At 43.4% G+C, this 27,249-nt stretch overlaps 1 protein-coding gene across 2 annotated transcripts; it reads right to left on the bottom strand.

Annotated features, from left to right (window-relative positions):
• Positions 1-465: 465 nt before the first annotated feature.
• On the bottom strand, positions 466-23,535 carry MKNK1 (MAPK interacting serine/threonine kinase 1). Of its 2 annotated transcripts, none has more exons than XM_065842264.2 (14): positions 23,423-23,535; positions 22,502-22,566; positions 19,073-19,179; positions 15,831-15,953; positions 15,228-15,325; positions 13,718-13,797; positions 12,228-12,301; positions 8,901-9,005; positions 6,277-6,332; positions 5,633-5,728; positions 4,640-4,834; positions 3,851-4,015; positions 3,132-3,175; positions 466-2,207 (listed from the first exon to the last, which is right to left on the bottom strand). In XM_065842264.2, the coding sequence occupies exons 4-14, from the start codon at positions 15,925-15,927 to the stop codon at positions 1,979-1,981; spliced, it is 1,239 nt and encodes a 412-aa protein (XP_065698336.2). In that variant the 5' UTR covers positions 15,928-15,953; positions 19,073-19,179; positions 22,502-22,566; positions 23,423-23,535; the 3' UTR covers positions 466-1,978. The 2 variants fall into 2 exon arrangements, with proteins under 2 accessions (XP_065698336.2, XP_065698337.2); XM_065842265.2 differs by having other exon boundaries at positions 3,132-3,172.
• Positions 23,536-27,249: the final 3,714 nt, after the last annotated feature.

The raw sequence follows: 27,249 nt of genomic DNA, 5'->3' as shown, positions 1-27,249 counted from the left end.
CCCCTTTTCACACTTCCGCGCTAATGCTGCTGCTCAGGCTTCCGGAGTTTGAAAGGCTTCAGGGCTCCATCCAAGAAGTATTTTGCATCGTGCCACCACTCCCGGCCAGACTTCAGGATTTTTGCTTTATACACAAATCAAAGGGAAGAACATGAAATGTGACAGTGCAGGTAAGTTCCTGAATCCACTGGCCCTTAGTTACCTGATCTCTTATCAAAGTCAAAAAGATCACAGGATCCCTTCCAGCCCTCTCTGTGCAGTCGTATCTTAATTTAACCTCAGGAAAGCTGAGATTACAGGAGACCCCAGAGACTGATAAAGCAATGCAGCCATAGAAGAGGGAGCTAGGCTTAGTCTTCAGAGACTTAAATTGTCTTAATGCAATGTCACACGGAGAAGGAAGTAACTCTATTTTTCTCTGTCACCAAAAATCAAGAGAAAGAAGCCACACGGAACTGCCAAAAGTGATAAATTCATAACTTAAAGCATTTTAATAAAAACAAAGCAAAATACGTTTCATAATCTGTCCACTGGCACAACATATAAAATCTCTTAAATAACAGCTTTAGTATTAGTCATAAAATAAAGCATGTAGTACAAAAATAGCTGTATGCACACTGCTAAAAGATAATGTAAAACCACGCTGAATGCAAAGACATTCAGCTTTGACCTTTCCATTTCCAAGCGCTTGCTGGATCTGCTACTTCATTCCTTCTCATTCTGTTTGGGAGGGTTTTGTGCTGGCGCTTGGGGGCCTCCTCCTCCCCCTCTCCACACAATGCCCTGGCAAAGGGTTTCAGAAAGAGCTGGCAAGTTTAAGGTGCATCATGTCGGGCATCTTAGCAGCCCAATTTTCACAGCTTATGTGTCAGAAAGTGCTCAACATCTGCGTCCTTGTCCACGGACACGTCACCTTGGTCACTTACAATCTTCAGCTTTTTAGCTGGTACCCTTCCAAATGACTGTGACCCCTTGTGCACCACAGTACTACAACTGGAAGACACCCAGCCTGAGGTCACTGCGGGGCTGAAACGCAACAGCTGCAGCACCCATTTTGTACAGATGTACCTCTGCATTCCATAATCCCACATTATTCACATGCCAAAATTCACTGAAGACTGTTTGTTCACATTAAGAACTCCAGGTAACACACACAAAAGGACCTGGGGAAACAGGAGTTTACAAAAAGGTGTGACTGAGGATAGCATTAGAATAGGAAAAGAACAACAGATACTAAATATAAACTATTATATGAACAGCATGTTATACCATGGTTATCAGACTTAGGACTAAATGCCAGGGGAGGGGACACACACAAAAAAGATGGTATGGAGAACATTTTAGTTAAGAACAAAGAGATGTCAGGTAAAGAAATAACACACCCCCAGCTTCATCCACACACAAACTATCAACGGGAAGAGAAAGCACCCCGGTCCTTTTCATCTCTACAAGCCTGAGCTATCTTCGCACCTTTACAGTATTATCCTCGTATATTTAAGCCCAATGAAGGTAATGGAGACAGAAATTCACCCAGTCATGATCTTTGTGTCCTGAGACTACAGAGAGAAGGGCACCGTTGGCTGAAAACAGCCCCTGCCGCTAAACCACAGGCAGGGACAGACATGAGGCTCTGCCAGCCAAAGCAAGAAAGCCTATTATTCTTTCCGATGTTTTCAAGTTTGCATTTAAAGCATGCTCTTCTAAGAAGAAAATAAGGAAAGCTTGGTGATTTATCACCTCAGATGATACAGCAGCAAACCCATCTTCTCCAGTTTAAAAAGATCAGCTAAATTATCTTAATGCACCAAATCTGACAGGCAAAATCCTTTCCCATAAAAAGCCGTCCCCTTAAAGTTACAAGTCACATCACAAGAGCAAGCTTCTAATCAAAGAGTCAGAAGCAGAGAAGCTTTTATCAGCACTGAAAATCCAAATAAGAGCATAGGCTGTTCTTGCCAATCCATAGCAAGAAAGACATTTAAAAGGCTTTATGGGGAACTGGCTGAAAGTCACTGGTTTTGGTGGCGTGCGTCATCGCTCTGCGCTTGGCGAGGCGGGACTTGGACGGAGGAGAAAGCTTCATGGAACACACGGCGTGGGCCAAGCTCTCCTGCTCCGCGCTGAGCTCGTTCTCGTGCTGAGACAACTGGCGGTTGAGGGCTATGGCCTCGGCAGCAAAGAGCGTCAGGTCTTTTGTGCTGCTGTTCCTTTCAGGGGAAAAGGAGAACACAGTTACAACACACACAGTCGCCTCACCTGTTTGCCCTCACAGAAGAATATCTGCTTTCAGGTAGTTTTATTTCTCCTATCAAAACATCAACTCAGCAGGCAAAATGGCCAGTTGATATACGCATCTCTCCTCATTGCAAGGGCCAGCAATACATAAGGACCACTCCAGGTTTTTGGAAATAGCCACAGCTCTAGTCCTCATTCTGCCAAGAACTCTCCATGTAAACCCAGGAAGGCACCTGAGATGCCACGCTTAATTCCTACACGTTAAAAAAAGGATGGGCATATGAGGCAACACCTTTGCTTTGGAGCACTGCAATCCCACTACAATTGCACATCTGGCTTAAGGAAATGCATTTCTGATGGGATGAACCACCTGAAATCACCAGTGGCAAACACGGAAATAAGCACAGATGTGTGACTCGGGCTCTATGGCATCCAGAATCTACCATCAAACTGCTTTAAATGAGCTTTGTCCTGCTCACACTTAAATTGATATTGTGATTACCACCACCTACAATGGAAGTCAGATCCGAGCCTGTGGATACGGTGATTATTCACCCATCAGAATGCAGTCTCTTTGGATAACACACGCCTTCGTGTCTTTTTCCCCCCTCCTGGGTAGCAAATTGCCAAACCCATCATTGTTTCCTGTCTGAGATGAGCAGCGCACCACAGGAATCCTCCCCAACGCCTTTCCCACAAACAAACACGATTAGATCACAAAGATAAGTCAGAGCTTTAATATTTCTGATGTTCTTAATGAAATTAGTGCTGCACATTTCTCAAGTTCCACTCTCAGCCAGGGATCTTCCCCCCTGATTTGTCACCTCCTATCTCTCCACATTCTTTCAGTGATGATTCTTGGCCACGTTTACAGACATTACCAAAAGAAGAATTACCTTTGAAGAACTTGAGGAGTAGGTAATCCCCTTTCAGGAGCCTGCTAGAAGAAGCAGATAAGAAAATTTAGTTACATATTAGCAGCTGGGAACCAAGCTTTTCCTAAAGAGTGATTAAAAATGGGTGACTCTCCTAAATCTTTACAGTTAATTGATATTGCACATAAACTAATTCACTGTGAGTTTACAAATCACTGTTGGTTTACAAGTCACTGTTGACATATTTCATAGCCCATCTCCCCTCACAAGAAGATACCACGGTTTGCAGGTATAGGACTAAAGCTTTGAAAACTCTCCAGAGGGTCTATCCCTTCCTTCTTGAACTAAGAATTAAAGCAAAAGGAGTCACTGCTGTTCTTGTAAAACTCTACCAGCATCCTACATTACTGTATTAAAGAGTAACATCATAATTCGTGTACTGCAGCGCTTGGTAGTCACAAGAAAGCCATTTAAAATGCATAAAGCATTAATTAAAAAAAAAAAACAAAACCAAAAACAAACCGACAAACCACACAAACAAACACTTAAAGCTTGACAACTGCATCCAAATATTTACCACACACAGCTCCAGAAAGAATAAACCCACGGCATATTGTTTAAATTAATCAAGATAATAGCCCTAAAACACACAATGTCTCTATTAAAAGTTTAGAGACAACTAACAGCTTGTTTATCGCTGTGGAATAAGAATAACCCTTAAATATAAAGGGGATACGTACTCCTTGAACCCATGAATGTTGCAAAACTTGAGCGGCACTAAGTCGTTCTTTGGCGTCACGAACCAGCAGCTTTGAGATGAGATCCTTGGCCTCGGAGGATATATGTGACCAGTCCTTGTCAGGAAATTCGTACTTGCCTTCTTGAATGCTCTCAAAAAGCTTGTTCTAGTAGAGGAAAATTTCTTTAATTTAAATAGCAACTAGAGTGCAACCAGAAGACTTCTCACTCAGTTTTATCCGCCTAATGTGGCGGTGACAACTGAAATCATCCCGTCACCTTATGGAGTCAGCAGAGTGATGGGCAGCTCCACAGATCATTCAGCACATCCTAAGATGGATACGACACATTGTCTGCTGAAAACAGCTTCCCCTCACCCTCCCCATAACAGTGCAGCCAACGTACTCTGTTTTCAAGAAGAATAAATTCAGGCCCTGTGTGGAGGCTCCCCTGGGGCTCAGCTTTTATCTGAGGAATTGTGGTGATTACCATAAACTACATGGAGAATTGCAGGATACAGGAGGATTGCAGGGTGAGGGAGAGGACACCAAGAAGCTCTGAGGTCTCACATCAAGAGGACAAAGAGGCAGTTGCCAAATCTTACCTTAGAAAGGGGTATCATCACTCAGCTTCTATATCACCACCATCACTTCTCAGTGACAGCCTGCCCTCCCAGATAACTGGTTGGGTTACAGACACAGCTCTTCGCTGCTGGAATTATGGCAAGCCTCACACCCTAAATTCACGGGGCAAACTACACTCTCACAAATGCCCAGGGCAGGCGCGTTCACCTGGCAAACTCTGCAGACCTCTCCTCTGTCCCAGCCACAGTCTGCACCACAGTTGCCCACAAAAGGGGGGTAACCGCTGAGCATGATGTACAGGATCACTCCCAGGCTCCAAAGATCACACCGCTTATCGTAGAACGTGGCCTCCTCCATGAAGACTTCGACCACCTCAGGTGCCATGTATTCTGCAGAGCCACACTGGGAAATCGAATTCAGACAAGTTTTCAAAGGGAGGGTCAAATCAAAGCAAGACTCAAGTTCATCATTTCACTCTCTTTATAGCAGGCAGCATCCCTCAAAGGTTAAATGGAATTGCCAAGAGCTCTGAAACATTTTGTGAGTGTGCTGCATAGGAAATAAATAGCACATTGCAGGTATAAGGACTACAGAGACCTAATAGAAGGCAAAAGAGTTCCTACTGTTCCTTAGCAGAATCATAAGCTGTTCCATATGAATCTGTGATCCTTCATACAGGGTCAAAGTATTAATTTACATATTTCAGGTTTTTAAATCTTACCCATTAGTTATCAGGCTTTTCAGAAAGTAAACAGGTATATTATGGGAGGTGATTTCTGTAACAGACTCCTCCAAAACCGTGAGATTAGCATAGCACTGTACTTTTTCAAACTCGTGTCTTTTATAAAGCCACAGACTGATTACAGAGCTTGCATTGCCCTTAGCACATGGGTCTCAGCTACAGAACCCAAATATGGGGAAATGAATACAGAACTAAGGTTCAAACTCAGCCCAAAAAAGCTTCACGAAAAGCTTCTTCATTTAATGGGGTAAAAGCCAATGTGTTACTTTCTGGCCAACAGGAGAATTAACACTATGACCTCCTGTGCTTTTGTGTATTTGTCTTATGACTGGGAAACCAAGACAGCACTTACTACACATAAAACCACTTCAAATGAACTATTGACTCCTGGTGCAGTTGCAGTAAGCCCTTTGGAAGCTCTCCTCTGCAGATAAGAAGAAGATAAGAAGGTGTCTTACCGGCGTTGTTAATTCAGGAGTAGTTATTGGAGTACATGCGCTGTTCAGCTTCACCCCGCTACCAAGATCAAAGTCACATATTTTAACTGGTGATACCTAAAAACAAAGACAAAACAGTAAGAGGTCCAGAAGGCTGGGACTAATGCAATATATACAAATACAGCACTATGTGGAAAACCCCAGGAGAACACACAAATTGTTCTAGCAGAAGGACCAGTAACACCCAGTCTCTTACATGTATATTCCACTTGTATTTGTCTCCTCTACCCCAGTTGCTCCCACATCCCCAGCACCTGACCCTATTACATTAATTTTGTTATTTGACAAGGCAAGTGCCAGTACACACTGGGGCACTTTGGGAACTCCATGTCATGACCAGTTGGCCTGTAAACATCACTTGTCCATCTGGGTGCTGCTTCAGAGCAGATGAGATGCTAAGCTGCAATTGCCAGTTGGTTTTTATCTCCTAGCCAGACGCTCAACATTTTTACAGCTCGCAGAAGAATTTAGTCTCTTTTAGGCTACAGTTCTATTAAATATAGTTGAAGGTCACTAATGGGTTCAAAAAGTCTTCAAGAAGAGAAAGACAAAATGTGAGGGCTGTCTTTGGAAACCAAGCTAAAAAACACACTGCAGAGAGGCACCTTTTCTGGAGATTCGCACAGGATGTTTTCAGGCTTCAGGTCCCTGTGAGCAATACCTAAACAAGAGTACAAATGTCCATTAGAGAAGATACTCTCCTGTTTTATTTCTCATTAGCTCTCTTTATTACAAGCTGGCCTGGGAAATATTCTAGGTCTGAGTTTGCTACACAACCCCCTCTTAATGAGGCTGCAAATAATTGAATTTCAAAGTGTATTTGTTAAAAGTCACTGTTGCATCCTGCTACGCCTTTATCATCTTTAAATGTACATGAGAGTCAGGCAAACAAGTAAGAACCTGCTAGCACTGGAACTTTTTGGCTTAGGCCAAATTAATTATGTTAATTAAAGTCGGCTTATTAAGATGCCTTCTAAGGTAAGGTCTTTTTTTCCAGGGAGATCAACTGGTGGTTTGCTGAACTCCTACCAGCACAGGCAATACCCAAAACACTCTCCCCCAAAAAAGACCAAGTTCCCAGGTGAAAATATCACCCCTTTAAAAATGAGGTAAATACCCATTCCTGAAATAAAGTAAAAATTAAAGGGTTTGGTTGGAGCTGCAGAATATAAAGCTAAAGGAGAACAACCACATGGCTTCTGCATTCATTCAGCTGCTATCAGAATAGGTAAAACCAACAGGGAAACAACGTTATCTACCCATTAAATACACATGCAAAGATGTTGTCCAAGCAGTTCTTGAAATACCTAAACACACAATATTTGGAAGTTCTCTATTTAATACGATCAAACTTAAAGGGAAGGCAGAAAATGAGAATGGAAAAACCAAATTGCTTTGCTATAATTTAAGCTTTGCTTAAAAAAATTAACACTCCAAGCACACTTGATACTACTTCGGAGTACAAGAAGGAAAATATCCCACCAAATTCTAGGTAAGGAAGTTTCAAATGTCTCCTCTTCAGCACACGCCACAAGACATGACTGACAATATAACACTAATAGCACAGCAGAGCACTGATCCAAAGGAATCAGAGCTTCCATAACGATGCAGTTCACATCGCTCACTCTTGGAAGATGGGAAACATGACAAATGAAGATGGCCCATGCTGATGTGCACAGCAAGGCTGACAAAACTCCCAACAGTTGGCTTGGCTCGCAATGCAAAACAGCACTTTTGTATTATAGTTTGAATTCAAATGTCTGATTATATAACATTTTGCAGTTGCACACAACACTGAGAAAAGAAAATAACTGCCTTTAAACACTCCTCCAGTGGATTATCAGCAATAAAGCACACATATCCCAAGTGGGTGTAAGGCAGTATTATCATCCAGCTGAGTTTTAAACTACTCCTGGAAAAAAGAATTAGTTATCACCATTCAAATTTTTAAGGTATCTAGCTATAGCACTTCACCATTAAGCTGTGCAATAAAATGGCTTTAATTTCCTGTTTACTGGAGTGTTCTGTATGCTACTTACTAATTATTTTAATTTCACACAGAAGAACCATAAAGAGAACAATAAAATGCAAGGGGAGGTTGTTGTAGTCGATTCTGCAAGCCATGTCCCTGCTGTACCAATTCACAGCTAACAAGAAAGAAAGTGGACTGCTGCTCCAAAGGCATTTTAATGAATCACTCCCCTCTTGTTTGGGGAAAAGGGAATTAAAACTAAAAGCTGTGAGAAAACTACAGAAAGATATCAGCTGAGTCAATGTTAAACTTCCTTGAACAGCATCCCAAGACTTTCAGCTGTTAAGCAACCTACTACAGCCCTAACACATCAAATACATATTTCTCCACACATTCAGCTTACGTTAGGTCAAGAGAGGTTCTCCTGCCCCTCTGCTCTGCCCTGGGGAGACCACACCTGGAATATTGTGTCCAGTTGTGGCCCCTCAGTTCCAGAAGGACAGGGAACTGCTGGAGAGAGTCCAGCGCAGCCACCAAGATGCTGAAGGGAGTGGAGCATCTCCCGTGTGAGGAAAGGCTGAGGGAGCTGGGGCTCTGGAGCTGGAGGAGACTGAGGGGGGACTCATTCATGGGGATCAATATGGAAAGGGTGAGTGTCAGGAGGATGGAGCCAGGCTCTTCTCGGTGACAACCAATGGTAGGACAACGGGTATTTGGTACAAACTCAAACACAGGAGGTTCCACTTGAATTTGAGAAGAAACTTCTTCCTGGTGAGGGTGGCAGAGCCTGGCCCAGGCTGCCCAGGGAGGTTGTGGAGTCTCCTTCTCTGCAGACATTCAAACCCGCCTGGACACCTTCCTGTGGAACCTCAGCTGGGTGTTCCTGCTCCATAGGGGGATTGCACTGGATGAGCTTTCCAGGTCCCTTCCAATTCCTAACATTCTATGATATTAGGACCCTTTTAAGTAACCTTTACATGGTGGCTTAGGTAACAAGCAAACAGATTCAACCCTAATGTTAATTCTCCCTGGATGCCAATTTAACTTTTCTTCTCCAAAAGGCCATACCATCCTAACACAGCTGACTACTTAAACTACCACATTATGAAAATAATATTATAGAGGAAAACAGCATAAATCATCTGGTTTTGCTACAAACAGAAATGCTAGCAAAGGCTGACTGCTTACAGCTAAAATGTGCTCCATAATCTAAGTGTAACATATCAACTAGTAAAGATGGAGACAGCTTTCCCTCACCTTTTGTATGAAGAAAATCCAGAGCAGAGGCAATGTCTCTCACCACTTTGCTGGCTTCTCGTTCATTGAAGTGCTTCCGCTTTTGTATATGGGCCAGGATTGAACCTGTAAGAGTAACCAGTCAAAGGGAAAACCTCAGTACGAATGCTGCCTGGGCTCAGAAAAGGCTTTGTCGATACAAGGATAAAAATGCAATAGCCACTACCAGTCTGACGTCAAGGGAGAACTGATCTCAGCGTGAACAGGGCCAGAAGTCATTGAGAAAAAGTTATTTGCAACTAACACTCTGTCCTAGTATGTTTACACGGCAGAAACTCAAGTGTCATAACCCCATGTTTTTATAGGAAATTAGCCTCGGAAAATAATGACAAAGTAGTGCCAAGTATCATGAATCCATAACCTAATTTATCATGTTTTACAACAGCCTTTCACAGTGGGCAACTTCCACGGACCAAAGAGGGGGACGACTAAGAAGAAAAAGGTTCAGCTGAGCAGCTTCAATACTTAAGCATGCTAGAATGTATTATAGTTCCCCAACTCTGCAGTCCTCTCATTTGGGCACAGCATGAAAGGCAATCACTTTTTACTGTCCCAGCACGACTGGTCTATTTTCCACACACTGTGAGCAGTAGAGACTTGGTAATAGCACCAGTAAAACTCAAATATCGGCTAAGGGGGTATGCAACACTTCAGTAAAACCCACCCAGTCCCAGGTCACGGGTGGCCATGCTCTAATTAACCCTCTTTGTTTTGTGTGATGTGGCAATTGAAGCCCTGCACTGAAAGTCAAGCATATGCTTTGTCTCAGTACCATCAAATAAAAAGTCATTCTACCTTTAAATACACAGTAAAATTCCCACTGACATCAAGGTAAGGCTCATACACTGATTTGAGAGAAAATTTCCCCAGGGACACGAAATCTGACAAAAGACCTCTCAAATATGAACATACTGAAGGAGCTTGCAGCTCCACTGGTGTCCTTTTAACAAAGGATAAAGGGAGGTTTGATTCCTCACCTCCTCTAAGTGAATTCCCTCAATCTCCTCAAAAGATTAAAAATGTCTTTTAAAAAACTCTAATTCTTGTCAGCAGAGACTCAAGTCCACTACACAGCCTCACATTTTCTAACCCAGACAGGTCTATTTACAAAAGCAATTAGGCAGAGAAAATTCAAGAAGTAACTGCCACTTGTTATTAGCCCCCAATGCAGTAAATATTTCATATCTCAGGCGATTTAATTTTCATTCTTCAGTTCTAGAAGTGGAAGGAAACCTCTCATTCTCTATTGTGGTAATTCCTACTCTTACACAATCAGTGCTGCTGTCACTCCTCCACAGCAAGGATGCAGAAAGGAAGCAGGAAAGCACTCAAAAAGAAGACAGACAGACAAAAGACTCTTCAGATATGCAGAGATATGACAAACGATTCTTCAGATATGCAGAGATACGCTGTGTCAGATGGGTGAAGGGAGGCCACAGTGGAACAGTTTATCAGATTTCAAATACAGGTTTCCCTTGCCAAAAACAACACTTCCTAGCTTGCCAATAGGTTTTCCTCCTATAGTTATTTACACCTTTAGGAAGTAATAATAGTTCTTGAATGTTACCATCCCTATGGAAAAGACCCCAGACTTCACAGGAAACAATACTGAGCCACCTGAAGTGCTCATTCCATTCAGCAGGTTTATTTCACATTACCCTTCTGAATAGAGCTGATGTTCTAAACTCTCTCACATAAGAATTATAACCATATCAATGAAAACATACTCTACGGACTTTACATTCAGCCCATGTGGAGAAATCCCACAAAGAGAAAGAACAGCAGGGCACTCCTGCCACAGTTGTTACCACCTCTTCAGTATTCAGGGAGAAAGCATCATATAGCACCTCCTAAAATGCATTTCACAGGCAAAAAAAAAGAGGAGGAAAGGACTCTCAAATCACGCAAGTTCAGCATAATAAGCTGGATTTTAACACTTTCAATTATAAAATGCAGTCAGGCAAGGATATTAAACAGCTTTTGCATATCGTGGTGATCTGAACCCAGCTAAAAGAGGAACAGAGCTCCTTCAGCTACCATAGATACAGGAAGACAAAGCTGCAAACAGAAAGCCCAAGTCATACCCCAACACTGTAGGCAACATTGGTCCCCGAGACTGGAGTTACTAAAGCAAGAGAAGATTAACGTTCTCATTCTTGTCAACCACGTTGCTCATTACAGAATTTGCAGTGCATCCGAAGCTGGTCTGACCCCTAATTCCCATTATTTCTTTGGTGACCATTCAAACCCACAGCTCAGAGAGGGAAGAAGCAGCACTGTTATCCTCTCAGCAGCCATGCAGGCACACTGACAACCACAGGCTCACAGTCAAAGAAGAGGGTTAAGCACCGGGAGGATGTACAGATGAGACAGAGGCAAATGTAGATTCATCCCAATGGAGCCCTATTATAGCTAATTTGTCAGTGAAGTCTGTGCATTAAGAAGAACAGCATTAGAGGAAAGCACAATGAAATGATGTGGTAATTTTAAGGGAAGGCAAACACGAGCTTTTACTCAAGGAAAAACCATATCCTCTTTTTGCTCTGCATCTATAATAAAAGAATTTTTATTTCTTGCACATACGGTTTCCTACTGAAAACCACCTTGACCAGTGACAACAGATGATGCCCTACGGGCAGCAGTGTACTCCTTCAGAAACTCAGTTTTTCTTTAAAGGGTGGACGACACTTTCAACTCGTGGTTTTGCACAGCCCTGCAAATTAACGCATACTATGATTATGCTCAATGCAGACAAATGTAAAAAAGCCCACAGAGTGTTTGATGTAGCTTTCTCATTCCCCAGGGGAGCGTTACCTGCTGGAGATGAGTGACCGCAGATGCTCGCTGCATTTGCCCTCAAACAGCCACCAGAAGCAAGATGGTTTTTTGCAACAGCGCTCCACGAGCTTCAGGAAACAAAGTCAATCCTACACCAAGGGAAAATGCTACCAGAGCGTATAGATGCTGTACTAAGATCATGCATAATAACCTGACATACTGTGTGCCTGCCCTTGCCTGAAGATGCTGTGACCTACTAACTACATTCCAAAGCTTCCACTCGAACAGGCATTTCCATCGCTCAGCTACAGAAAGGGATTGCAAACGTATAACAACATCCATCAATATCCAAGAATAACCACACTTCAAGCTTTGTGTATTACTTCCTCTACTACTTCGTCTTAAAATTCTCAAGCATTTAAAATAAGTTCTTAATTTTCTGCTATAAAACACTGAGACAAACAGGACCAAGACAACTGGGTGAACAAAGGCACAGCTGGTGCATGGTACCTCCTCGCAGCTTCTCAAAGACAAGGTAGTATCTTGTGTCATCCTCGAAAAATTCTATTAACTCCAAAATGTTCCTTTAAAAAGAAAAAAAATAGAGGAAGTAAAAGAACTAAGCATTAATTATACACAAAACAATGAAGAGTTTCTGCATGGATAATTAGGAAGTGCCAGAAGTAACCTGTTTAATTAGCGCTCTTCTTTCTTGTTGCTTTGGTTGCCTGTGGTGTTAAAAGCACCATTCCAAATCACACTGAAATTTAAGTAGGGGAAAGAGGCCGAACATCAAACTCAGGGCTGTGAAACAGTTCTGCTACTGTTCAATTGACAAGAAGATAACTGGTAATCGGTTGTATTTAAGAATTTAGAACATTGCATTTGTGTTGAAGGCAAGAACGAAAAGAAAAATTCAGCTGGCATTCTTTCTCTGTACAAATCACAAGGCAGAACACACCGGGCTCAGCGCAGACAGGCACCTGTCAGCACGGCATTAAACCCAGTGCATTAGTTACCATTTTTAGACTAACTCCTGTTTAGTGCACAGCCTTTGCAGTGTAACAAACACCACAGGACGCTTTGAGAACACCAAACGTGCAAGTCAGGCTTTTTTTAATATATTTAAAGTACATGCAAAATCCAAATTCTGCATGTGGTCACAAGACCTTGAGTTTTTCCATCAGTTATGTACTAGATGACCATATGCTCTTAACCACACACAGAACAAAGATATAATCTGCTCTTCTATAGTACAGTTCAAGCCTATGAGTTCAGTCAACACCTCTATTTTTAAGCTATCTTTAAGTGTTGTACTAAAAATTTAACAAGAAGGTTCTATATGAGCTACACAAGTGTAGTATAGATAACAGCTGTTGTACAGATGTCTCTGTTAACCTAGAATGTAAAGGAGTAGTTCCAGAATTGGCTTAAACTCGTCGCAGAGCACGCTGCCACGGGCTGCATCGCCTTCCTCTCTTCTTCAAACATGAGTAGCAGCTTTAAAGTTGCTTCATCCCGTGGCTCCGCCAAGTCAGCACGCAGCCAAATGAAAACTACATTAGCTTTTGGCTGACCTAAGAGGCCCAGTGCAAAAGCAGGAAGGCTGACACAAGGAGGACAAACCACACATGAAGGAAAGGAACAGCAAGAGCAGCTGGTATCAGGTCAGCTTTTGCTGATGGTGCAATCACAGGAAAGAGTGTCAAATTGTTAATTCCTCATTCGGACAAAAGCCGTGTATCGCTGAAGCATATTCAAGCTACACTGACCTAGTTGCTAATTGAGTTGTGCGACTTTTAATTTGTAAATATTTCCCTATATTTCCTAGGTAAGAGAAGGGGAAATTCATATTTTAATAGGTCAAGTCTGAATTTCAACTGGTTTTAAGAAGACTATTGCAAAGCTCCTAACCTAGTCACACATAAGAGGCTTAAATTTTGAAAAATAAATTAGGATACTTCAGATAAATAAACACACACACAAAACTCCATACTTACTTGTTACCCTGACACTGGTACAGCGTTTCTATCTCACGAAAAACCCGACTCCGACTATGCCCAGCGTTTTTTTCAATAATCTGTGGAAAGAGTTAGACCTCACATTCAGAAAATTACTGCAGGAACTGTACATATGCTCTGCAATTAGTTAACCGACCTAAAGCTTGAATCCCGGGCACACCCACCAGAGAGAAACCCAGCCTATTTGCTTGTTTAATTTCTCATCTGTCACTTAGGTACGGTGTCAGCAGAGCTCTGGAAGGTACTCAAAAGGACAAGAGAAATGAGGACAGGAAGAGAGGAAAGGAAATAAACTCCACATGTTACACAGTCACTGATCAGTTACCACGAGCTTTTTCTTGCATCATTTTAACTCTGCAACGTGTAGGAAAGGATATCCTTTTGAGTTCTAACCAAAATAGATTTGAGTCAGGTCAGACACCGAACAGTCAAACAGATTTGTCATTACAGGCATTAAAGTACTAAATTCACTACAAAATGAGAGTTTTGTTCATAGTGCAAACATCATGGAGATCACATAACAAGACCTAATGTATTAATAAAAACATACATTCAATCTCGGAGCCCTCCTGTACTGCCATCAGAAGTCACCTTCCTTCACACACTCCTCAGGCTGGAAGAGGACGAGGACAAGGGCTTTTCACAGAGGCCGAGACTGAATGTTCGCCATGTGAACTGAAAGCTCATGACATTACCACAAACACCACCATCTGTATCCAGTATCAGTTTCTCGTTTTCACAGCCCGAGTTCTCCAGCGCAGAATGGGCAGCTATTCAACAGTACTACATGGGACTTGGTGTCTGATTATGTCTTATTCATAATGCAGTGAGTTGTTTATTACAGACTTTCAACTTCAACAAGTCTACAAAGTACACACAAATTACAGCATCTACGGGCTGGATTTTTAAAGGGGCTTAAAATTTTGTGCCTACAGTTTTTGCAAATGAATCAAGCATAACGCTTTCCTATTGTTATTATATGTGTTTGTAATTAAACAGGGGACTCAGGACAACCACAAGTCTGTAAATGGGCCCTAACGTTTAATATAATGGTATTGCAGAAGGTTCACCTCTATCAAAAAATAAGAGACAGCTTTACATGATGCTTTCTGAACTCAGAGCAGCATTCTCATAAGCTTCCACTATTTGGTAAGCCATGCTAGATAATGACTCTGCCTCTTTCACACAACAGGGTAAAAACTGGTAGGACTACAGTCAAACCAGGACATAAGAGGAAAGTTTGCTCTGAGATGTAATCATCACACAGTCATTTATTGTTTGTGAATTCTGTCTGTGGCTGATGTACCAGTTCACTCCAGAGGCACAATACTTTAGATGACATATCTCAGCGGTTATCAAGCTCATTTCAAGCATTGAAAATTCTCAAAAAGCTTCTCCTATTACCCACTCTATCACAGATTTTCACCGATACTAGAAGGGAAAAGACATGTTATAGACAGAAGTTATGTCGCTTTTATTCTATACTTACTTTTACTGCATATTCTTTCCCGGTTTGGAGGCTGACAGCACCCTGAACTTTGGCATATGCTCCCTCACCAAGCAGCTCAGCAGTCAACTTGTACAGGTCTGCCAAAGAAATCCAGCAGAAAGGACCCATTAGCCATTTCAGTGAATAACATCAAGACAAGCTATTTATCTGATGAGCATCCCTCATACGACAGCAACTGAAAAAATCCCCTTGGTAATGAAGGCAGAAAATAGACAGTATTACAGTACATGTGCCAGCCTTAATTAGGTCTCATTTTTCACTTCCTCCCCTTCAAGTTAAAGGAAAATCTAAAGACTTCATTCCAGCATCAAAATTACAAGAAACATGTTATTATAGCTCAGCAATTGCTAGGACCTCATCCACCTTCCCCACCTTCATGTAAAACTCAGAACCAATCTACTTGCAGAGATAGTGTCTTAAGAATCACAGAACGTCCTTGGTTGGAAGGGACCCACGAGGATACAGAATAACAGAAATGTTAACTTATGACTTTTGCCAAAGAGCAATGTTTAGCTAAGGAAACCAAGACCAGCAGAGGGAAAACACATCATTACAATTCAGAGCTTAGAAGTTGCCACCAACCTTCAAACTTCCCAGGGACGTGATCTGTGGCTCTGGTTCTTTTTTTCTTCTTCCTTTTGCCACTGTCTGCTATGGGGAGAAGCTGACTGCTGACCATCTCTGCACGGCAGGATACAAAGGTGCCTTTAACACACAATCAGTTACTTTAGGAGAAAATGAACGTGCTTTTGCGTGCTCGTGTTCTTAAGCTAGCCAAAAGTTTCTCTGTCTTCCTCACAGGCTGCCATCTCTCACTCAAATACGAGAGGAAACCTAAAAAGACAATTTGAGTGTTAATTAATAAGTCTGGGGAGGTAAAAATGGTAAAAACAGAAGAAAATAACTATGCACCTACGCTGCTCTCCCAGCACAGTAAGGCAAAGTATGGGAATAACCTTGTCAACAACACAGACCCTGATGCAAGCCAGGATTTACAGCCCTCACAATGGCACTATTTTTTGAGCTATTCTACTGGTTTACAGGTAGATTTTTTGAAGTCAGCTTAATAAAAAGAGCTTCCAAAACAGGAGGAAGGCGTGGAGAAGTTTCAAACCCAGTGAAACAAAGCAGCCACAGGAGTTAATAGGTCAAAGGAGCAATCTAAGTCACTTTATGCTGCCAAAAGGCCAGAAAAATAAAATCACATTTCTCACAGAACCATGATGTGCCTTTCTAAATCACAGATCAGCAGACAACTTATGCTCCAAAACAAGCAGTGCTTATGGCATTTAGATATTTTTTCCCTGCATTACTAGCTGCAGCTATTACCAGAGCTTAGTCAGAGAGAACAATTCACAGATGCAAGATAAAATGGCAGAAAAAGAAAGAAGAACACTTGCATATTCTTATGGAAGGCCTAAATAAAAACATCACACTTGCTCTGCCAGAGGCTGCTTCACACAGCTAACAGAGCTCCAAAAAGGTGAAATGATTACACATTATACTCCCATGAGTACTTCTGCAGAACATCAGTCACATCCTGCCAGGTTGGTCCTAACACTTAAAAATCATGGCGCAAACTTCTAAGCAAAGCACTTCCAAGACTTTTGACAGCCAGGAGGATTTCCAAGTAAATTCGCAACTAAATATCTTGGACTACAGGAAAAACTAAATCCCTCGAAACAGCGTAATTATAAGAACATTGGTAATGAAAGAAGAGCAAGCCCTAAAAACAAAGTTTTCTGGCAATTCCCCTTTAACAGAGAACCTTTCTGAATAGCATTTAGAATTCACATCTTGTCTGAAAACTTCAGACAAGTGATGTTTTGAAAGCCCTTTAACAACTTACTGAAACACTTAAAACACATCACGCAAAGCCTCAAGACAATAGCAAATCCTCATTTTCAAGTCTTAACCAGAATGAAGAAATCATCACAATGGATGGCGTATGTGAGTTCGTAAATACAATGAGAAATACAAAAGCGTGCATTTTACCAACTTCTGAAGCAACTGCTTCTTTGTAACTCAAACTGACACCCATACAGTTTGAATTTTAACATAAATAGAAGACCAGCCTTTGACAGCAAGTTCCAGTTTTCCCCAGTTTCAATTCAGTGAGAAATTTTTCAGAATTGGGATGGAAATGACACATACGAAGCTGCTCAGAGATTGAGTTGGTCTGCTTGAAGGAGGAGTTTGATTTCCAAAGGTGATAAGTCATTTTAATAACTTGACCTTCTTCAGGTAAACAAGTCATACCTAGACAGGTTCTATTCTATTTCAACCTCTACAGAGACTAAAAATTATGCAAAAAGACAGGGGAAACTTGCATCTCAGCACAGCTGATGTTGTTTCTTCACAACCCTCTCCTGTACTCTACCAATTAGCTATGATATTTACAGTCTAGTGTTTAATAACTCACCACATTATTTCAATTCCCTTCAGTCTGACTCAATTCCTAAATTACAGAGAACTGCTTCCTTGAAAGTAGGAAGTTCATTAGTCATGTATACAGAAATCAAATTACTGAAAAGCTGATGTTTTCAACTTATGGTCTCAACCACATTTGCTATCAGACAGGCATGAAATGTTTGCTGTATTAGATTCTTATTATCCTTCTGGTCTGTTATTTCACATCACCATGTAGCACACTTCTGTCAACACAGCTTTTCCTTTAAAGGTATTACAGCTTCATTCTCATTATTCACTTTGTTATAATGAACTGCTACTGAATAACAGCTGCTATGACAAGAAAATGCCTTTAGCCCAGCCAAGTGCTTTAGAGGTCTTTTTTCAAATAAATGCTTGTTTTTCTATTACTGTATATTGAGAGGCTTTGATGACACTGCAAGACGGTGTGCCTGAACCATGCAAGCAACGCTGAGGTGTGGGACAAGGACACTGTGGGCTCTAAGGAAGCTCAGCCTGCCAGACAAAAAGCTCAGAGACTGCAGGAAAATGGCCCGTGGACACATAAGGTCCAAGACTAATGTTTAACTGTTGGCATTTTAAGGTCATTTTACAAGGCACCCCGAAGCGCTGAACCTCTGCTTCCACCAAAGCAACTTGTCCACCCACTTTATAATCTATTCCAGCTGAGTGCAGGGAGGTAGGAGTAGAACAGCACTTTGGTGTTCAGAGTAGACACGGCAAACCTTTCATAAAGGGCATTTCTCACATCCCGCTCGACCATAACACTCAGACTGTTCTCTAAGAGACTGCTGTCTGATTAGCAGTGTGACAAAAGCTGAAGAAATAGGGAACAGTTCAAATTCTGATCTGCCCTCCTCCTCCTGTCAGGTCAGGATTATTGCTCACAGGATAATGTAAACCAGCAAAATCCATACTGACACCAAAAAGAGAGCAACTTTCTGTCTTAGCTGCAGTTTTGTTGGAAGTCCTGCATTTTATTATCATCGTTATAGTTCAGTGTTCAGGTAATATTTAACATATACATTATTCAGAGCCTGTGTGGGAAGGTATAGTTACAGCCTTTACCTTTTGCTATTGTCGCCTCTGTGACTATCTTCAAAAGGATGAACAAAAGCACTTATAATAAAGAAGACTTGCAAACAATGCCAAGGGAAGAAGAAAAGGAACAATTACTACAAGTTTTCTTTCACCCAGACCTTAAGTCACCTTTCATCTTGCTTCCTGACACTCTATATACGAACATGTCAAAATCTACCACCCAGACGTAACTCCCCTCTCATTCTAATCTGCTTCCCAAAGGAAGGAAGGGTATATTTAGAAAACAAGCATATACGCGTACAGGAAGCACTCGGAGAACATAGCACAGACGCCTTTTTCTACTACAGAGATACCTTGTTTGTGCGTTTAAATTCAACAGAAGAAAGCAGTTTAAGCAGAGAGTCTGGGCACGACCATCCGCTTCAGAACTGGGTCTTGCTGGAGCCAGGTTGTTCTGGAGCTGAAAAGGAACGCAATCACATTGACATTCAGAAATCACATAAACATTGCTACGTACATTCAGGTAGCACCCAGAGCTCTTGCTGTTATACCACTGGAGGACGATAACAAGTTTAGATATAAAACACAGAATTACTCTTGAAGGACAAGAATGATCATACTCCTAACCTAGAGCAAGACTCTGCAAGACAGAGCACCACAACTACGCCGTAACAGCACCACGCTAAAGCCTATCTTGAAATCAATCTTGAAGGCAGCCAAACAGGTTCCAACACAACACGAGCAGGAGAAAGCATCTTCCACAGCTGAAAACCTTCTCCTGAGAACAGGTACCACTAGTACTGAATTCACTCCTAGCAAGTGGCAAACAAGGCAGTGATGGTCAGGTAACACCGTCTGAAGAAGAGAAGAATCAGGAGCCTCAAATAAAGCCTTCTGTGGATTCAGAGAGGACAGCCACAACCCAGAATTCAATAGATGAAACCAACTCCAAGTTGATGTGGTGGCACAGGATGTTTTCAGACCACTGAGGTGGTACCTAAACAGCTGCAATTACAAAAATATTACAGATACTACAAAAGCAAAGGCTTTTTATTCAGCTCAAATAAAAGAACACCAAGATTTCTGATGAGGTTTCTCTACTTAAGATTTTGAAATACTGTTTTCTATTTTGACTAATTGAACACCAACAGGCAGAGCAGTCTGCACCTTCTGAACAGTATCCAACGTCTCTGTTGATTTACACTTATTTTCAAAACCACTGTTTACTTGTTCAAACAGCGAGTGACAGATTCAGTAGAACAGTGAGGCATGAATAAGTCCCTTGATTCCACAAGCATGACATACCTGCGACTCTCAGACTTCAAATGTAAAAGTGTGTGCTTACCCCTTCCCCCCCAAAAATTATATATATGCCACTTTAAAGTTTCAGAGAGCAGGAGCTTTGGACAAACAAAACAGAAACGGACTTCAGCCTCATTTTCCACCCAGTTCTGTTGCTCACATCATTTTGGACCCTCCCTTCTCCAGTAATACTTTAGTTCCTGTAGATGTGGCTCATAATGAAACAGGACTCACTCAGCAGGTGCTGACTTTGCCAACACCTGCTAGTTGCAGGAAGTTCAGAATAACCAACACTATCTTCATAAAGTGACTACATGGTGATTAATTGTGCTTGGAACCTTACAGATCAAGAGAAACACAATTTGAAGAGGAAGGATGCCCAATTCTTTATGACAGCCCTGTGTCAAATCCAGAGGCAGATTATTTTAATACGCACTCTGTATTCCATCAAGCAAGAATATTCATTTCAAATTGTAAGAAGTGGTTATTCTTACAGGCCATTCATGTTTACCATCTTGCCATAATTCACTCTTAGCTGTCAGAGTTAGCTTCTTGTCCCATCTACAAGACAACCTTTACTATCATTTAATTCTTTAATCTAAATTATCCATGAAGGAAGAAGGACCTAAAAACATTCCAACATCTTCCCAGTAAGACACATGAGCATTAACATTTCAAAGTGAACGCCCAAAAGACCAAAGATTTCATAAAAGAGCAAGTCTGAGAAAAAAAATATCAATTTTGCCATATCACAGGCATGACTGTAACAGCTACGCAGAGACACCATCCTTCTAAAACCCTTCACTCTGTAGAAAAGGTTACAGCAATCTTTTTCTTTACCTCTGTACTTCTCTTCGCGATTCCCTTCTGTCTCGCTTTTACAAGACCAGAGCCACTTTATCTTCTGTCTATGCAAGTTGCAGAGTCTTAACTTTTTGTACTCCCAGGTAGCCACTTCCCTTGCAAACTAAGCATGGGGTTTCTGAGGTTCTGAGTCAAACCCTCCAGCAATGGGTGGATCTCACTGTGCAGGATACCACATAAAGTGATTTCAAACCGATTCCACCCACCCCAATTTATTACTCCACCACGATTACTACTGAGGAAGCAGGGAGAATCTTAGTGGAGAGGAAAGCACACAGCATTCCTTTTCCTCTCCTGTCGGGAGAAAATAGCATATTTTAGCACACATGCTGTAGACATGAGATGTTCTGTTGAAGTCTGCCTGTACTTACGTAGACACGCATGCATTGCTTTAAAAGCATTAGTTATTGTTCAGAATAATAGGGAAAGCACTGTTATCATCCCCACTGGAAAGACACAAAGGCAAACAAGACAAGTGTGCTGACCCCGTTGTGAGTTAACAAGTAAGGGTAACAAGAGAGACTGAAGATGGCTTAAAAACATACAGTAATATTTCTAATTTCTTTTTCTAGGACAACGTGCATCTGAGGCATCCGCATGTATAAGAGGACATAATAAAGTGTAATATTTCACAGAGCTAACAAAAAAACCACAAATGGTACGCCTTGTCGGGAACAATATGGCACACACACTGGCTATTGCACTAAGGACATCTCCTCCTACCACACACAGCAGTCCAGCCGAACAAGGTATTTAATGCTACCAACCACCAGCAGACAATGCGTATTTACGAGCTTCCATCACAGCGCAGCAGGAATTTAGCTGCGAAATTACTTTAAACTCCAGATCACACATATTCTAAATGAGAAAAGTCCTTGCAATAGTACTTTGGCTCAACTATTCAAAGCTTCTCTAAGCCCTAGAGAACTTCAAATCAAGGAGATATACGGAACAAGTGAGTTCTGAGGGCCACTTACTAAACAGTACGCTGCTTACTCTCTCCTCCGTCTGATGGCATCAACAACTCTCACAAGGCTGTCTCTGCATCACCACGCAGCTCCCCTGACCCCGCTCAGCTACTTTGTTAATTTTCAAGCGTAAACCAAAGAGAAAAAGACTTTTTAGAAGACAACTTTTAATTTCATACAGATACAAGATAAGCATTTCCTGTTCTTAGTCCACACCCCACAAATGATCAGATAATGACATTTGTCACTGGAAAGAAAGCTACACATCATACTCCCATATTAGCAAGCAGAATTGTTTGACGAAGTTAACCTAAATGTGTTGTTAAAGTCTGAAGCAAGACTGATTTGTCTTCTTTTTCCTCTCAGTACTTTCAACTCTAAAAGTAGTAATTGTTAAACTCCATTGCGTTTTCACATTTCACATGACATGGAATTTGTACCAGTGTTTTGATGTTTGCCACCTGGAAGGCGTGAGGAAATTACTCACAGTAGTAAATACCTTTTTGAAAACATTAGGGAGTACTGATACAGCATTCAGACCAGGAAATAATGTAATGATGGACAACATTCAATGTCAAGACTCTGTCAACTGTCCAATGAACCCAAATCCATTTTAACTGGAAGGCTGCCAATACCAAACCCAATTACCTTCACAACTGCAGCAGAAGAGGTTCAGCTCCACAAGCGTGCTTTGCCTTGCTTCCATCCAGCACCTGGAAGGCATGAAAAGAAGTTGTGTTTTGAAAAAAAACACCAAATTGCAGTTCAAAGTTATCAGAGGACACGGCAATCATCTCAAGCTAATTGTGGGGCATAAATTTGCACCAGAAGAGGCTTTTACAAGGAGCGAACTCATAATAAGGAAAAAGAAAACAAACGAAGGGTTGGTTAATTTCTTAACAAATCTGACACTTGGTGAAGTGCCAGGGGAATGGGCTGAAGCCAGAGCCGAGCTGTCAGCGGGGCTGAGCCACTGCCCTGTGTTGGCTTCTCCTCCCTCCGAACCACCTCACAAGGTCACCCTGCTCACATCCTGCGAACTATAAACTAAATCTAGACGGATTTTCACTGTTCCCCCAGGTCCAGGGGTCTCACTGTTTTACAACAGATGAAACATACAAGAACTAACACATCACCCGTGGCCGAAGCGAGGAGCGGGTTCATTCACCTTTGCCAGAGCTCCTTCTGTTCGAACAACACGTTTAACAGAAAGCAGCCGTCAGAGGAGTTCAGACTTACCACTCTTTATTAAAAAACGCACTATGCATGCAATACAGCAGTTTAAGCCTCCACAGAACAACCAGCTATAGGAAACCCCCACGTTCTTCGGAGAGAGCCCCGAACCCGCAACTGCCGGCCGGAGGCAGCTTACCGCCCCCCGGCTGTGCCCGGACACCGGCGCCGCTCCCGGGGGTTCGCTCCTCCACACACCCCGCGGGGGAGCCCGGGCGAGCCCCACCGAGGAGACACGCAGCCGGGGGAGCCCAGCGTCACGGACCGGTCCCATCCCAGCCCTCCGCCCGGCCCCGAGGGAGCGCCGCAGCCCCGTGTCCCCCAGCCCGCCCTCACCTGCATGGCGGCCACCTCGGCGGGGCGGCGCTACGGGGCCCCGAACCGCCGTCCCGGCTTGTGTGGGGGGAGAAGCGGGAGCGCGCATGCGCGCCCGGTAGCGGCGCTACCCGCTGTGCGCATGCGCAACTGTGGGCAGGGCACGGCTGGGAGATGGGGCTGGGACGGGGAATCGTGAAATCGTAGCATCGTAGAATGAATCATAAAATCATAGAATCACAAAATCACAGAATCGCAGAATCATTTCGGCTGCACAAGACCCTCAAGATCATCGAGTCCAACCGTTAAACCAACACTGGCACTGAACCACGTCCCTCATAACCTCACCTAATGTGTCTGTGACTTATAATGAATTTGGAAGTCACAGCACAAAAGGAGTGTCTTAGGGAGGGAATTCTTGTAAGTGCTAGGAAAAGAAGTGAGAAGGTGATTTTCCTTCTGAGTAGCAGCGTTTTCAAATGCAGCATCCTGGTTTCATTTTAGCGCGTTCCTGTTCTATGTAGGTATTTATTTTTGCATCAGAGAGCAGTAATATCGAGCAGATTGCAAAGTCGAGCGAGAAGGACTTGGATGCAATGCTGGGGCTGCTGCCGCCTGCACAGAGGAGACATTAGCTGTGTTCCTAATGAACCAGTTGTGGGCTACAGAAGCAACCCACGGACTGAAAGAAAACAGGTCCTCAGAAACAAGCACAGTCACCAAGACAGCAGAACATTTGCCACGGCATTAGAAAATGAGGCTTTCCACCTATACCTAGCTACCCAAACCAGCACATCCACCCTGCTAGTTTGGGCTGGGACTGAGACCTTGTGTACATCTCAGCTCTTATTGCCTCCAGCACACATAAGCATGGAGGATCTTGGGACTGCTGGAAAACTGCACGATGAGTAAGACCCAAGGGAGGGAGACCATGAAAGCAGTGCTGGTCCTGGCCTCCAGCCCAGGATGCCGACAGCAAGTTGTCCTGGGGCTGCCAGCTCTCACATATGCTCACCTGACAGCCACATAAACGGATGGCAAACTGCTTACCTCACTTCGTCATTAGGGCATAGCCCAAAGCAGTTGGTAACTCAAATGGTAAATCAAATGGCAGTGAAGCTTCTCCTAATGCAGGCTTAAGAGTCATACAAGTTGAAGAATCCTGAAAATACAGATCCTCTTCCTCCCCCTCGTGATTATTGTTCCCTGCAGGAGGACATTGAATGCATACCACCACTTGCTGGCTATGGAGCAACCCTGTACCCCAATAGCCAGCGTCTGGACCCAACTGTTCTGTAAGAGAAGCCCTACAATCCAGGATTCCTGCAAAGTCCCGAACTTCAAGTGTTTGACCAAAACACGTGATTTGGGAGAACAAGTACCAAACACTTATAAGAAGCAGCAGTGGTGGAGCTGCTGGGCTCGCTTAGGATCCGGTGGGTGTCATCTAAACACTGCTGTCCCAGTTGTCCTGTGGCTGCCAATGAAGCTGTGGCTGGTTCCATCGGTGGGCCAGCTGCATGGGGGAAAGGTCGGGTGAGCTCAGATGCTGGAAGAGACCAGAGACCCTGGGGCAGTCACAGTGTGGCCAGCCACAGGCTGTGAGTCCTGCCCTGGGGGTGTCGGTAGCAGACACCACCACCTGGTATCTCAAAGTAGGTGCCTCATTGGAGCTGAAGGGATTGTGTTCCACTGAGACCTTCAAGAAATTCACAGGTAGACCATCCTTTCCCCACCCCCCCAGACACCCCTATAGAAGGAGACTCTGTCATGTAAGCGACCTCATTTGCTGTTGCTATGTTCTACATCCAGGCTGACATGCAGTAGTCCCCCACGCACCGCTGGCATTTGAGCTCTGACTCAGGGTCTCTTTTCTGCAGGGGGCTGAACACTACACTCAATCTTCAAGGTTTTCTTCACACTTAGGAGATATTTGTCCTTCCTCATCGGCATGAATCCGGCTGGCCAGGCTGCGCTAGCAAAGCCGTCAGCCTCCGGAAAGTAAAAGCTGCACACGTCCAAGAGACACTCTCTTGCCTCTAGTTGGTGAAACTCTCTGCTAGAATCAGCATCTTCCCCCACCTCCAAAAAAGCAATCAAGGAATGGATTTGGTGTTATTAACCCATCTCATCCCTTTCTGATCCCGAGTGGCTTCATGATAATCTCCCAGCACGGGCACTTTTTTAACCCCTGGAAAAACAGCTTCTCCTTGGCTCCCTTTCCTCTCTTTCCAAGTCTTCTCTTGCGTCTTATGAGCTTTTACTAAGAGAGGAGGAATATCTCAGGCCAGATCATGTCATGGTTATTGTGACCATTCACCCAGGACCGTCCAGCTTTAGTATGAGCAGGCTGAAACTCAGGACCCCCCACCCAGACCAGCGAACCCCTCTGGGGGGGCTGCTGCCAGGACAGGTCAGCCTGGAGCCCTGCGTGTGCACAGCGGCAGGCAAGGACACTTCACTGGCCAAGCCCAGAACCTTTCCATGTCCCATCCCTGTAGCACTGCAACAGGAGACATTATGCTCCACAAAACTCTTTTTTCCACAGAATCTCAGAATGTCCAGGATTGGAAGGGACCTGGAAAGCTCACCCAGTGCAATCCCCCCATGGAGCAGGAACACCCAGCTGAGGTTCCACAGGAAGGTGTCCAGGCGGGTTTGAATGTCTGCACAGAAGGAGACTCCACAACCCCCCTGGGCAGCCTGGGCCGGGCTCTGACACCCTTACCAGGAAGAAGTTTCTTCTCCAATTTAACTGGAACCTCTTGTGTTCCAGTTTGAACCCATTACCCCTTGTCCTACCATTGGTTGTCACTGAGAAGAGCCTGGCTCCATCCTCCTGACACTCACCCTTTACATATTTATAAACATTTTTCCCCCATTCAAGGCTATTTCTAAATTCTGCAGCATCTGCAGAGGGCAGGGCATGTTCACATTGCATAGCACAGCCTCTTTTGCCGGCCCCTATGTGAGCTGCTGACCGGCACCACGGCCTTTTATTCGGTCCTAAAGGACAGGGTGGCTGCAGAGAAGGAACACAAAACCCCAGCAGTAGCACATCTCCCCTTCATCAGGAGAACCCAGGGATTTTTGCAACGAGACAAATGAGTCCCAGGCAGCTGGCAGCCAGCCCAGCAGATGAGTCATTTGGGGAGCTGGGGCTAACACGAGCTACGTGCATATTCAATGTGTCCCAGCGTTCCTGCCTGCTTCCAAATTGCGTGGGGATGTTTGTTGAAGCTCTGGGGGTGCTGGAGCCTCACAGACACACTTCAGCCTCCTGAGGAGAGGAGAAGTTGGACTTACATGCTTAGCTGAGTGCTTTCTGCTTCGTATACATCTCTGCTGTGCTCAGGCATTAAACGCTCCACGCTGGGAAGTGGTCAGATGGATGACGACCAGGGGAAAAGCTCAGTGTCTTGGAGAGAGACAGAAAGGCTTTTCTGGCAGTGAATGATCTCCCTGTCTCCCCTTCCTATATTGCGCCCAGAGTTACTGAAGGTGCAGTTGTCACAGCACAACCATGGGCTTTGTTTCCATGGGTAAACCAGATTGAAAAGAAGGAAAAAGAACAAACCAACAAACCTTTGAAATTCTTTTTTAAAGTGCTGCTTGAGATGAGCCTGTGGGTTGATCTTTCAAAACCAGCGTGTTCTGTTCTACGGGAATCTTGGAATCCTCAGGCATGGGTTTAGAAAATAAACATAGTCCATAATTACCTGGTGGAGCTCAGTGCTGCAGGACAACGCGGAGGTAAAAATATAAGCAAGCCTCTGTGCATGGGCATTATTTACACCCGGTCTTGCTAAACTGAGGATGATTAACGCTTCCTCTGTGGTAGCTGTTCG

The sequence above is a fragment of the Patagioenas fasciata genome, chromosome 6 (assembly GCF_037038585.1).
Source record: "Patagioenas fasciata isolate bPatFas1 chromosome 6, bPatFas1.hap1, whole genome shotgun sequence".
In the NCBI taxonomy this organism is placed as follows: domain Eukaryota; kingdom Metazoa; phylum Chordata; class Aves; order Columbiformes; family Columbidae; genus Patagioenas; species Patagioenas fasciata.
The sequence above is the reverse complement of the archived record's forward strand: the minus strand, read 5'-3'. Positions and strand labels throughout refer to the sequence as shown.

What these genes read in the sequence shown, in the direction of transcription:
- MKNK1 (XM_065842264.2), bottom strand. Translation starts at nt 15,927, where the DNA reads ATGGTCAGCAGTCAGCTTCTCCCCATAGCAGACAGTGGCAAAAGGAAG. An exon ending in AGGTCTGCAGAGTTTGCCAG is followed by an intron (nt 4,016 to 4,639) that starts GTGAACGCGCCT and finishes TTCCTCTACTAG; the next exon opens with AACAAGCTTTTTGAGAGCAT. An exon ending in AACATTCATGGGTTCAAGGA is followed by an intron (nt 3,176 to 3,850) that starts GTACGTATCCCC and finishes TGCTTCTTCTAG; the next exon opens with CAGGCTCCTGAAAGGGGATT.